General features: G+C 40.1%; 1 protein-coding gene across 1 annotated transcript in view; it reads left to right on the top strand.

Moving 5' to 3' along the window:
- The window catches only part of LOC137293467 (TPR repeat-containing protein DDB_G0287407-like), an 81967-nt gene that overhangs the window by 49295 nt on the left and 17908 nt on the right, over positions 1 to 14764 (top strand). The window contains exons 21-23 of the mRNA XM_067824021.1: positions 8682 to 8800; positions 11287 to 11431; positions 14259 to 14373. Coding sequence (XP_067680122.1) covers positions 8682 to 8800; positions 11287 to 11431; positions 14259 to 14373 — 379 coding nt within the window. The remainder of the gene's footprint in view (positions 1 to 8681; positions 8801 to 11286; positions 11432 to 14258; positions 14374 to 14764) is intronic.

Here is a 14764-nt window from a genome sequence, read left to right as displayed (position 1 = left end):
CACACGACCGGAAGTGATTTTATTTGGCTGGTAGTGACATCATCATCTCTTGGATTTCATGAACATGTCTACTAGGAAATAGTAATATATGCCCAGTTCTGCCCTTATATCTTACAGGAATCTTTCATGTCTCACCCTCACCAGATAATCACTTCAGGGTGAAGGTATTCTAGCTAACACAACCCAGAGGGAACACTTATGCTAATAATTACAAAATACAAACTGTTTGTAATTATTAGTAAACTTACCTCTGGGTTGTACCTTGAACACCCTCCTGAGACATTCTTTTGAACCTCCCCACTATATAATTCTAGAAGCCAGATGTTCGGAAAGTATGAAGCGTTACTTCCAGGGGATTATGGGTTGAGCAGATCAAGGGAGGTAACTCAGCACTTCCGGATCATTTACAGGTAGACAACTTCCGATAATTTCTTAATAAAAATAAAATTAATTTCCTTTTAACCTTAAGGATAGTCTGTAACACATCTCCAGGTGAAAAGAAAATGGCTAACACAACCCAGAGGTAAGTTTACTAACAATTACATACCACTTATTTGTTTGTGTTGGCCATGAAAAGATTTACCATGCATTCCAATAAATATATGTTGACGAAACGGTCAAATGTAGTTCCTGTGAATATCAAGATGTTGTTTGTTGTTCAACATTGTCCATACCCAACACTATTTTAGCTTAATGATGACTGATTGAAAATAACCAAAATTTTTCCTTATCCACGCTGATATTGATTGCTTCATCTCCCTTTCTTCCGAAGGTTGAGTGGAAACTTCTGCCTGTATGTTTACTCACACAAACAGGGTCCTTTGCCTCCTCCCCACCAAAAGTCCCACTTGACCGGTACCCATATTGTCACTCTTTCCTTCATCGCCGACCCAAACGGCTGGGTTTGCACCTCAAGTCCCTTCTACAGCTTTGTTCTCATATATGTTTAGGTTAAAAAGTTTGCTGTAGATTGATTCCTATATCCTTTGACAATCATAATGATGTACTTTTATTAATTATACCTATCTAATTTCTTGTTTATCTCACTTTATTTGCAGATAGGCTGTGAGACATACAACCCCGTGAACAATGCAGATATCATATTTCTGCTTCTGGTCCACACCCTGTATGCTCTTCATGCATTACTACTGGGGCTGTAATGATGCATCAAACTATCGATGGATTACAATTGTTCAGTCTCTGATAGCAATTAATCGATAGTAGAATGAAAAACTATTGATGGTTGACTACTGTTGATTAATGCAAAATACAGGATGTTAGTGTGCAGACTTGTAGCAGACTTGCAGCAACTGTTTACTTGATCTGGCTTTCAAGTTTCCAAAAGAGATACTTAAAGAAACTGAAAGTTCTTCAACTTGGTTTTGTTTCAAATAAACTGTACATTCATTTGGGATATGACTTCAAATGAGACAATAGAAGGAGAGTAAAAAAACATAGCAATGGTATTGCAATAGTTGGTGGCAATACACTATCACTGGTGTGTTTCAAAAGACTATCACCATCACAATAGTTGTTTCCACCTCAGTAGTCACCGCTAGTCACTATATATTCTATTACTTCACAGTATAAATATTGTGTACATGTATCTGAATGTTTATTTAACAAATATATAATTTTACCTTCTCCTGACTCATGCTTATTATGCTTGTCTCCTTCTTCTATGCGAATGATAGTGGAACACTTTAATCCATGGTAGTTTCCTTGAAGAGGATGTGAAAGTTCACTCATCCCCAAGTTGTCTCCCTTGAACCCTTTCCCACCAGAACAGTCATGTGACTTGCCATGCTTGTCACACTCTCCTTCAACGGCCCCATGCAGATGGTAGATTGAGCCATAGGCAAAGCGTAGTGCAAACAGGGTAGCGCAGCACAGAGAATATGACAAGTCTTCTTATATGTGAGCAAAGTTTGGCAACATACTTCCCTCGCTTCGGATCAAAAAATATTTTTCATGTCAAAAAAACCCCGTCACCATCAAAGGTACACTCACATTTCCTCACTTGGTAGTGCTCTCAGATTTCCTACCCCATGTTTAATAATTACTCACATGAAATAAGTTTTATTCATCATTATAAGAGCCACTTGTGGTATTCAGATCGTTCTTCATTCCAGCTTCAGAGGTGAGAACAGTTCCTCCTGTCGCTCATCCAGAAACAACTGGGGCTACTCTGGGAGAGGACATACATACATCCATAACACCTTGTGACCGATTTGTCTTCAACTATGTGGACCAGGCGGAAAAACTAGAAGAAGCCATCAACCCTCTGGTGACCAAGAGCTCCATGGAAGTGATAGATTAACATTATCTGACACATGGCTTCTACATGACAATTTTCCTGGAACCCAAGAAGAGCTCAAAAGAGAAATTACGGTTGGTATACAACATGAAGAGATTCAGCCAAGACTAGCTCTTCAAGCCAGAGAAATTCAAGATGATTCACCTGCCTCAGTACAGGCAACTTGTGTATCCAGCAGATCACTTGGCCATTATAGACACATATCTGCACATCCTGATTCATCGAGAGTCATGAAAATACCTGAGATTCCTGTTCAGAGGTCGACACTTCCAGTGGAGCATCCTGCCCTTTTGAATATGGTCGGCCTTGTAGTTATTTACATGAGTGACCAAGCTCCATTGGCCTCATAACCTATTTACATCATCATGGTCTACTCAGTAAACAATGGGATACACGTTCATCAAGAAGCCAATCAACTCAAATTGAGACTGGACTCACCATCAAACTGTTTGCACAATGGGGATGGCTACTAAAACTTGATGAAGTTAAAGTTGGAACGAAAGCAAAATCTTCAGGTCCTGGGAATAAGGTTCAGCACAACACAGAACTGTATTGTGGCCCCAGAAGATTGTTGGATGAAGATCAAAGTAATGTTTCCAGAAGCAGTCATCTCTGTGTTACCACAGCAAACAGCAGTGGCTTCTCGGTTACTCACTTCAGCGCAGGACCTTTCTCAGAGAGGAAGACTACAATTATGTCCACTGCAGCATTTCCTGGTGAGACACCTCTGTAGCATTCACCTGATCTCTCTACCAAACAGTCTCAAGATGTACCTGTTGACTCACAAGTTGAATGTCTGCTGAGAGACATATTTAGAAGAACTAGTCTTTGACACATCACTACAAGGATGGGGAGTGCATCTCGACAAAGAAGTGGCATCCAGGAAGTGATGGAAACAAAAGCAACATCTTCACATCAACCAGTTGGAGATGAAAGTGTGATCTCCACCACACAACACTGGTGGAGCCCACTGATCAACCAAATGGTGATGGTTCACACAGACAACTCAACGAGGTCTCAACAAGATCACCAAGCCTGCTTCAGCTCACCTTCGAGTTATTCAACATCATAGATCATTTGACTAAAAGTGTGTCACATCCTGGGAGCTGAGAAGGAGATAGGAGATATCTTGCCCACTTCATCCATCACACACAGAATGGATGCTCCACTGAGAAGCATTCGAGCTCATCATAATTAAAGTAGGATCTCCCCTCATTGACCTCTTTGCCACAAGGTTCAACAAACAACTACAGACATTTGTCTCACCGGTACCAGATCTCAAGCCTGGGCAACAGATGCACTGAGCATGTCATGTCAAGTACTAATGAAGATCAAGCAGACCTGAATACTACAACTGACTTTGGTTGCTCCCTACTGGCCAATGAGAGTCTGGTTTCCCAATCTAATACAAAAACTCGGAAGTCCAACCCTGAAACTCCATCTGCACACCATGCAAGTTCACAAAAACCTGCTAATGTTCTAGCTACATGTGTGGATCATATCAATACTTGCTTGAAGAAAAGAGGACCCTCCACCAGAGTAGTGAAAGCTGTAACCATAGTGCTATGTACTTGCAACTTGCAACTGTACGACGACAAGTGGCACAAATTCGTACAGTATGCAGTGCAGAAAGGCTGTACAGCAGTGAGAGCGACTCATCCTCAAGTGGCAGAATATCTATGTGATCTTAGATAAACGAGGTGATTGAAAGGTTCAGTGCTATCAACATACCTGGCAGCTATCAGTACCAGTAACATTATATGACATGCTGCACGTTTGTGAAAAGGCATGTTTTGCACGTGGAGACTGTGAAAATTCATGCAGCAGTGTGAAACCTTGGGTATTTAAACACAAAAGTAAGGTCTTCCTATCGTTCACATTGAAACTTGCGCTGCTGTTAAAACGACTCCAATTTACCATGCCAAGATTGACAATAGATCAACGTCTCCTTGCCCTGGGTATGATTAGAGCTGGCAGAACACACAGAGAGGTTGCCCACCATTTCAACTGCCACTGTAAGACTGTAGACAGGCTAGTCCATCGACATGCACAACATGCTGACGTTCGAGACTGACTCCGCTCCAGGAGACCCCGAGTTACCACCCCTGCACAAGACCGGTATATCCGTGTCACACATCTCCAGAACCGGCGACAAACGGCAACGACAACAGCCAGGAACATCCCTCACCTGAGACGGATACATCCTCAAACAGTAATCAACCGGCTGAGAGAATACGGCTTACATCCTCGGAGACCTGCAATATGTCAGATTTTGACGTTACGTCATCGTCGTGCTTGTCTGCAGTGGTGTAGACAACATCTCAGGCATCCCTTACACTGGTAGCGACATGTTTTATTCACAGATGAATGTCGTTTCCATCTTTCATCATCAGATGGCCGACAGAGAGTGTACAGATGTCGAAACGAACGCTACGCAGATCCATATGTCGTGGAGCGAAACCGATATGGGGGAGGATCTCTCATGGTGTGGGGTGGCATCACTGCCCATAACAGAACTGAGCTGGTCATTATTGATGGCCAGATATCGTGATTAAGTACTTGCACCTGTTGTTGTCCCGTTTCTGCAACGTCACGGCACCGGCATGATTCTACAGCAGGACAACGCCCAACCCCTAGCGGCTCCTGTTGTTCAACAGTATCTGCAGCAAGTGGATGTCTTCCCTGGCCCGCAAATTCGCCCGATATCTTGCTCATTGAGCATGTATGGGACGAAATGAAACGTCAGCTACTCCGGCTTCCCCATGCACCGTCAACGCTTATGGAACTGCAAAGACAGCTTATCCGAATATGGAACAACATCCCACAACACTTACATGCTAACCTGTTCGCTTCGCTGAGGCATAGATTCACAGCAGTAGTCGATGCAGACGGAGGTCATACCAAATATTGAGTGTGTGACTTTTGTGTTTGACCCCTAGTGTCTTTAACTCTCAATGGCACCAAGAGTATTCCTCATAGCGTAGTGAAATTTCTCTTGTTGATCACAAATTGATTGATATGTGATTCAATGAAATTTCCATGAAATAAAATGATACATATATTTTTTAAGTGTTATTTTTTGGCATGCACACTTTCTTTTTTGGGAGAGTATAGTTCTACAACATCTCATGAGTGATATCTCCAAACCACTAGAGACAACCCGTGAGCTACTCACACAGAAAACTCTGTTCCTCCTTGGCCTAGCTATGGCAGTTTTGATTTCAGAGATACATGCACTGGACTTTGGATGAACTAGATCTGACATGTTGTAGGACATCTAGGACTTAGATGGGACTTCATTGCAAAGAATCAGTTACCTGGCCAACCGGACAGACAGTTCCATGTCCTAGCGCTATCTATGATCCTTGGACCAGAGGACACTCAAGACTTATCCTTGTGTCCAGTCAGAACCCTGAAGATTTATCTTCAAAGGACTAATACAAGGGGAAGAAAATTCAAGCGCCTATTCATCCCCATGTTAGCAAAGGCGACCATAGAAGTTTCAAGAATGGCACTATTGTTTGGGATGAGATGCGCTATACTGAGGGCCTACAAAGGAGCAGGATTAGAACCTCCAAGAGCTTCCAGCCCACACAAACTAAGAGCATGGGTGTCCACAGTCACTCTACATGGTAACTGCTCAATATCATCTGTAATGGAGGGCTTGTTTTTGAAGTCACACATGATGTTTGAGAAGATAAAATGAGCTGACAGTAGAAGTTATGGAAAAAGATGATCCAGGAAATGCTGAAGGAAGGACAGAAGGATACAGAATGTCTCTAAGGACAGGAGATGAATCCACAAAGTGGCCTGACCCATGACCATTTCCACTGGATTCTGGAAGCATAATAATCATGAGTCAGGATAAGGAAAAAATAGGTAATTTTTTAAGTAAAATTGATATTTTAAACTTATCCTAACTCAGGTGTCAAGCCCATCACTTGATGAGTTCAGCTCTCCAAAAACTAGCTAATCAGAAGAATTTCCCACAAGAAGTTGTTGAAATCATCATCAAAGTCAATGATGTCCTCAGAAGATCCTCAGACCTTTGCAAGGGTCAGGATGCTTGTTGACAAAGTAGTCACAACCTCTCCTCACGGGCATTTCAATTCTCGAATCCAAGGTCAGTGTTAGAAAGGCACTGCAGACATCTACCTCCGAGATCTCAACAGACATCTCCCAAAACAACAGCCTATTCTTCTGACCTTCCAGAAACATGGTTCCCTACCAACTAGTAGTGGGACCTTTGCTCTACACAGCTTCACCCTTCAACTCTACACTGCTCTGTGTTCGTGAATGATTCTCCTCACTCACCTGAGAAACATCTGCAAGCTACTTTCACGAACCCATCAACTTTGTCTTCTATCTGGACGCTACCAGCCTCACAAGCATTTGCGACAGGGCTACTCTGATCCAGAACATCGATGGATTCCCATCTGCTACGAATCCATCTATGATCTTCTTGAACCAACCTATTCCAGCCTTGACAAACCGATTCTCAGGAAGCCAGTAGCCAAGGACAAAGGCGTTCTGTCAATCACGATATATATGCGATAGCTACATGTTTCCAAACAGTACTTCTTATGTTAATGACAATATTATTTCTTATGTATTCAGGGTTGGCTAGCCATAGTATGTTGTGATGTAGTATGCAGTTATCAACTAGTGATTTACATTTACAATTACTGGCATTAAATCTTTTTACTGTGAGATTAATAATATCATTCACAAATGGAGCACTGTTTCACTATATTCAGATGGCATAGATAATGTTTGATCAAACAAAGATGGGTGGCAGATGAATTGAGAAAAATGTTGTTTCATCACTACATATATTGACATCCCATTCATGGTTTCATTGCTTCTTCATTGAGTTCATACATTAACAGAGTGCAATGGCACTTACGAAGAAAGCAGTGAAGCAGGAGCGAGACAGTAACCCCACCTTAGTGTGTTCTTAATCTACAGCAAAGAGGCCAATAAACTGCTTTCTTGTCAATTCTAAAAGATGTTTTATAACCCTGTAGCAGTCCACCAGCATTAGAGACACTACTGTTATGGACTGTCTTTCAACATAAGTCCACGAGATGCATAAGGGTGTTTTCAGCAACCAGAGCTGTGGATTCTCAAGTGACAGAATATCCACTTAGTTCTCAGACACTCAGCAACCAGGACTATGCAACCTTAAGTGGTGAAATATTGTGTCGTATGAGAGCTACCAGACATCTGGATGTTCTACCCTATATACATACAGCCAGTCCTCACCATGAACTTGGGAGTGAAACTCACCAAAGTTCCAGAACTCATTACATTGCTGAGATTCTTCAAGTCAGAAAATCAGCAGAGGAAGTTTAAGTGCCAGCAAGCTGACTCTGAGTTGCTAGCTCAGAGGATGCTGTTCATCCTCACACTTGCTACAGCTACCAGAATGTCAACAAATCCATCTGATAGACTACAGTTGAACTATGTTTGATGCAAGTAACCATCCAGCAGTTCATTCTGAGCTTAGTTGGGTCTTAATTGCAAAGAACCAAGTACCAGGACAACCAGACAGACATTTCCATATCTCACAGTTTTCATGCATCCTTGGATCAGATGACACACAGGACCAGACCTTATGTCCATCAGAACATTGATAATCTATCTGCAGACAACTACTTTGAGAAGAAGAAGGTTCAAGAGACTCTTCACTTGGCCACAAGTCCCCAGAGCAGCAATATCCTTCTGGTTGAGAGGGCATATCAAGCAGCAGTCACCTCATGAGGTGAGAGCCAGAACAAGACTGATCAAACAGTCAAGGGAATCCAGGTAGGTGGCTGACCCACCACCTGTCTGTCGGAATCAAGCAGCAAGTATGAGTCAGGATAAAGAAAAATATGCAATTTTTATGATAAAATTTATATTTTATATTTATCTTTACTCATACACTGACGGTCCTGCCAACTATCCCCTCAAACCACTATCTCGCCTCTCTGTAAGCTTATAGTTGTGGTTGATTACTGACATTATGGGTGCCAGTCACGTAGGCCTTTCAGTGGGAAAGGAGGCACAAGGCCCTTTTGGGTGGTAAACTCACTGTTCTTTGGAACATAGGGACAGAGATTTCCACTCAACCTCAGGAAGAAAGGGAGATAAAGCAATAAGTATTAGTCAAGACAAGTGTAAAATACCATTTTTTTTATAAAACTTATATTATGAACCAGACAACCATGTGATGGATATGAATACCATCAGGAAACAATGATATACAATCAACTACCATGTCACCAAGCCTGACCTAGCCTTCAAGGTTATGACCAGAATGGTGACCCTGTATCCCCTAAGGACTTACCTGGTGTAACAATAATAACTTTTTTATTTCCAGCTGTATAATGAGCACTTTTTTGAAACCATACCTCACAGTATTGGGAATGTGTACACCAACCTGGCCCTGGCGTACAGACGGGATAACCAGTTGGATAAGGCAGAGGAATTCTACCTAAAGTAAGTCTTTGATGGGCATTAGATGATGGAAGAACAGGAAGTTTGTGTGGAAGAAAATATGTCTATTTGTTGTGGCAAATCCTTTGTCCCGTCTGCATGTGAGTAACATTACAAACACTTCCAAAACTAACTTCAAACAATGATGACTTTCAAATGTGAATCAGTAATTTTACCTTATCCTGACTCAAACTACATGTAATTGTTTTCTGGTGGAGATGGTCGTAGAAAACCCAATGCCGGTGTTCCCTCTTCTCTGCTTCATTGTTATCCCTGGATAATGTACAGAAGAAGGAGAAAACGAATAGCTCAGCTTTAACATCTTCCATGTTTACAGCAATGTCTAAAGGCCCTTGAGCAAAGGGGTCCACCTTCACAAAGCCCACAGCAGTCCCTTACATATCACATGTTGTTCAAGCTGCAGGAATAAATAATAATATTCCCTCCCAGCACCAGTGCTCATTGTTTTTACACATCCCCCATCACATATGCAGACAGCTATACCACAGATTAATATGCCTACACAGTCAAATTATTTTGTTGTGAATGTCACCCAGCAAGTGATACTTGCAAAACAGCGTCAGTGTTCCGTGAACCACTACCATGTCTCAGCATCCACAAAGACATCTCCCTATGCTGCTCCCTATTTTTTTATGTTATGACTCCCTTTATATGGCCTTGGTGAAGAATAGCTCTTACACATTTGAAGACAGAATGCTCAACTCAACACTACCATCAGGCAAGCTTTCCTAGGTCTCACCTTGTGAAGATTCTTTATAAAGCCTTTGATTTCTCACCTCAAGGATCTGGAAGCTGACTGGGATCTTATGCTCAAGCAGAAGATCCAGGAGACTGTCTCTGACCAAATCTGCTCAGCATCACCCCATACTTTGCTACAGCAACAGGGACTCTAATTGGTCGAACTTGTACACCAGACCTCTACTACCTCAACTGAGACTGCCCCATGATCTTTAATGATCATGCAATGGGTCAACTAGCAAGTGGTCCAATACTGAAGTCAGTCCAAACCGTGAATACAATGTATTGACAGTCCAAGCAGATATTTTTTAAGAGTTGATTCTCTGGCATCCAGATACTCTGGCAACAACCAGCCCTTTCAGAAGCAGTATGAAAAGCCAAGGGAACAAATGTTACTGAGACCATGGCAGGAGTAATAGGTTCAGCCTGTGTACGGGCCCACTTTTTCAATTGGGAATTTTGAATCCAACCCAGTTATTCAAGTGTTGGATTGTGCAGTAAGAGAAGGCTCTGCAGTAAGGCCAAATTGTGAGCTTCTTGGCCATGTGTTCACACTACAGAATGGCTACATCATTCCTGTGTTGACAGCACTCACAATATATACTACCCAAGTTTTTCAGAAGCAATACACTCCCAACTGTCAATGGAAGCAACAGAAGTATCCCTCATGAGGCACTAGGCCCAAGATTTCATCCTCCAGTTATCCTAGTGCTAGAGAATTCTTCAGAGCAATTCTGACTGATTTACAACATGAAGAAATTTACCATGAAGTACTTAATGAAGAACTTCAGAATGCTCTCAGTTGAAGCACATGATAAGGCCCAACATTCATGCCTCCCATCATTTGGAGGTGCTACTCCAATGGAAGAAGAAGATGGTCATTCTGAATCATGACTGTGGATCCCACCACCTACTGTGGGAGCATGAGTCAGGATAAGGTAAAATATTTACCAATAAATTCAACATCAAACATTTCTTGTACATACTTGTACAGACATGGTTTTGTTTGAAAATCAGTGTATTATTTTTAAGATGGGGAGGAAGTGGGACTCAGTTCAGTTCTTTGTGTATATGTTGCTTCAATAACACTCGGCTGTGATTTGATCAGTGAACATCAAGCAGGGCAGATTAATGGCTGTTATATTATTAGTCCTTAGATTTGCTGAAAAGATCGTCATAAGTATTCCAACAAGTGTTTGGAGGTGTTGCTTCAGTTGGAGTTTACAGATGTCAAGGAGTAATGAGAACATGTTCCCATGGGATGTATAGAACAGATGATAATTCTGAATCATTGAAGTGGTGGATCCCACCATTTCCTGTTAGATTCAAGCAAATAGTTTCAGTCAGGATAAGAAATAATGATATTTATAAAAAAATACACATATATTTCTTTACTTTCTTTTCTCATCAGTGAAGAAATATTTGGAATAAGTAAGTATTCACACTGTCATTGTGATTGCTTACCTCTTTTGGAGTTCAGTAATGGTCATGAAATAAAGCTGAGGTAAGGTTTCTGTCTGTTGAAGCTATCCAAATTTTCATCAGTTTCTCCCAACTGCTCAGGCTGCGGTGTGTTGAACCCTCAATATGAAATATGTTGCTTGAATATCACTTTGTTGTGATGTGATCAGTAAAGATCAATAATTGCAGATTCATGGCTGATATCTTATTGGTTCTTAATGAAAATATTGTGACATAAGTCTGCATTGAAATATGAATATATGTTACAGGTCACTTGAACTGAAGATCCAAGCAGTCGGCAATGAACACCCTATAATTGCAACTGCATACATGAACCTAGGCACTCTGTATGTATACAGGAAAAATTATGCTGTGGTTCAGGATTATACAGAGAAAGCTCTTCACATATACAAGGTGAGATTGTCCAAATTATGCCTCAGGGTATCAGGGCAATACATCAGTATCAGGGTAATACATCTGTAAAAAGTTCAAGACCTCTAAATATATGTGCTACTATATTTAAGTTCAGCTTGTGTATGATGGCAAATTTTTCATACCCAAAATTAGGGGGTTGAGAAAGGACGGTTGCCTTTATATGAAATAGATCTGAAATTGTTTATCCCCAACTTCTCATTTAGTGCTGTAACTTGAGTATTTCAATATTTATACAATAATTTTATTAAAACATTTTTACAGCTGCCATAGGACATTTTCAGACACAGAATATGCCCACATGTACCCCAAGGAATATTCTCTTTAAAGAAATGAAAACATGTGTGTGTTTGGCTGTATCTTACATATATACAAGTGTATTCATTTTTAAACATTCACTGCATTTATATAAATATGCATTTATATTTACATTGTTGTACTGAAATAAACTGATGAGTAACAAATTGAAGCCATTGATCAAACAACTTTTATATAACTCAACACATGATATCAAACTGGTGGACCTAAAACCGTTCTTTTCATAACATGTCATGGATAGGCCATGTATTGAACACTGTTCAATAAACATCTTATAGTTAGACAAAAGTATGCTTGGTAGATGGCATCTTATATAATTGGCAAATGCTTGTCAGGTATTACACTGTCTTCATGTTACCAGTAACTTCAGAAGTAGTATAAGTAATGGGGCTTCTAAATCATATCAAATATATAAGTTAAATAATATCAATAACATGATCTAGACCCCCATTTTCACAAACTCTGAAAAACAGACACCACCCGTCTGCCTTCACACAAACCCACAGCAGACAGCTGATTAAAGGAATATTTTAGCTAGTACTGTGTTAACTCGCAAAATGGCATAAGAAGCTCGTGTTCTACATAGCCAGGTATGGCATAAGAAAGTATTATTGTGACACAAACACAGCTTAATAACAAATTTAGGGATCAAACATGCTTTTGATGTTTATGAGCATTTGATTTTGATGGCTTGTAGAGTTGTAATGTCTTATATGCCTCACTATATGCTGTACAAGTACACTTTGTGCTTGTATCATGTGTCAGTACTAGTATTTAGTCTGTATATGGTGCAATGTTTGATCATTTTTTGCTACCATTGTACAAAGAAGACCCGTGAAGGTCCCGGGGTAGAATAGGCCTTCAGCAACCCATGCTTGCCATAAAAGGTGACTCAGCTTGTTGTAAGAGGCGACTAACGGGATCGGGTGGTCAGGCTCGCTGACTTGGTTGACACATGTCATCGGTTCCCAATTGCGCAGATCGATGTTCATGTTGTTGATCACTGGATTGTCTGGTCCAGACTCGATTATCTACAGACCGCCGCCATATAGCTGTAATATTGCTGAGTGCGGCGTAAAACTAAACTCACTCACTCACTGTACAAAGAAAATTTATTAGAAAGCCTGAGATTGGAAACTATTGGTATGAATAACTCTTGGAGGTCCTTTAAAGCAATTGTTTGCAAAATGAATAGCTACCATACAGTTGTCAGTCGTTTGATAATAGAGTACAAGGAACCCAATTAGGTGATGGATTGCCAATGTGTACCTCAAACTGTGAAGACAGGGTATCATTGATATTTTCTATAACAACCAACAAGATCTGCTGCAGCAAAAATGTTATATATGTTTTAACATGTGTGGGATGTGGTGAACAATATATTGGAGAAACTGGAATGCAACTAAAGAACTGAGTCACTGTACACAGACAGCAATTTCAAGATCCTAATGTGGGATGTATAAATGTATGCAAACACATTGATAAATGTGGAAATGGCCAGTTTACTATCTTTCCATTTTATCAATTGTTTAATAATGATAAATGATTACAGATGAAAAAAGACAAACCTAAGCTCAGTTCAAAAGTAGCCCAGTGTGTATTTATGTACTGAATCCAAAATGCATGCATGTTCACCACTGTTGTCTCTAACTATGACATCAAAAACACGATGACATCACAGACTCAGCCCTGCTGTTACCCATGACTACATTTTATGTCTCCCACTATTGTCTCTATCTGTAACGTCATACTCATGATAATGACATATCCATTACAGTTGTGCGTTGCCTATGACGACACTTAGTTTTCATTAACCAAGAGCCAATGAATGGTGAAAGATCTTGTGGAGATATAAAGGAGTTTTTGTAAGAAGAAATATCTGGACTTTTCTTTTATATATTTATTACTTATGCACATGCAGAAATGACCTATTTACATATGTATGTGAAAAATACAATGTATGAAGAAAATATTCCTCCTAGATATAGATTTGAAGTGAGACTTTTATTTCTTTACTGTATGTTTCCATCTTTTAATGATTAAACATTAGTGAGAAAGGATAAAAAATCTTAAAAATGATGTGTCCCCATGCTTGTTGATTGTTTATAGCAGAACATTTTAAGAATATGAATCAGGATTGTATTCAATCCTTCAGTAAGGCTATGATGAGAATATAGTGTCATGGATGAAGGATGCCAAAGTGTTGCTTTGTCTCGCTCTTTTGGTGTTTTATTTTCAGTAATGACCAAAATCACTTCTACATAAAACCCATAAACTGAAATGGCTAAAATACTGTTGTAAATGTCATGAAGACTATTTCTGTAGTAAAGGCATAAAACTTGCCAAGCCTAGGCTTGGGTTTGATTCATCAGATGGTTACAGTGCGTGAAGCCAATTCTTGTGGGTCTTGTCTTTGTAATAAATACAAATATTTGCTAAAAGTGACATAAAAACATACTCTTTCATTGATTCCAACTCACATGTCATTTAGATCAACCAGTTTCCCAAGGATTATCAGTCATACTGGTTTTGTAAGGAGAATATGGCAAACTGCCTGCTGAGACAGAACAAGATCAAGGAAGCCGAACCGTACTTCTGGGACGTCTGTAAGTTGTTTGAGCATTGTTGTCAGGAATAACAATAATATATTTCTTTACTGTTTCCAAAACTGTCCAGAACATGTAACACAGAAGTGGCCCTGTGACTTTGAAAGCCAAGTATAGATTAAGTAACTGTAATACCAGGAACTGTGACCAAGATTTAGAATGTGTGTTTGTTCACTTGAATGAGTTCCTTGAGATATAGGGATCTTGCACTTAATTCATATACAGTAGAGACATTGGTAACAGTGGAGCTTGTGCTATATGAACATCTTGTCATTTATTGTGACAAAGCATTCATATGTAGGAAACAGTTATATAATCTGTACATTAGCGTGTTCATCAGTGAAGAGATATACATTTTCATATAATCCTCAAGTTACCTAATTTCATTTTT

Source organism: Haliotis asinina, chromosome 8 (genome assembly GCF_037392515.1).
Source record: "Haliotis asinina isolate JCU_RB_2024 chromosome 8, JCU_Hal_asi_v2, whole genome shotgun sequence".
NCBI lineage: Eukaryota > Metazoa > Mollusca > Gastropoda > Lepetellida > Haliotidae > Haliotis > Haliotis asinina.
This window is presented reverse-complemented; position numbering and strand designations above follow the sequence as displayed.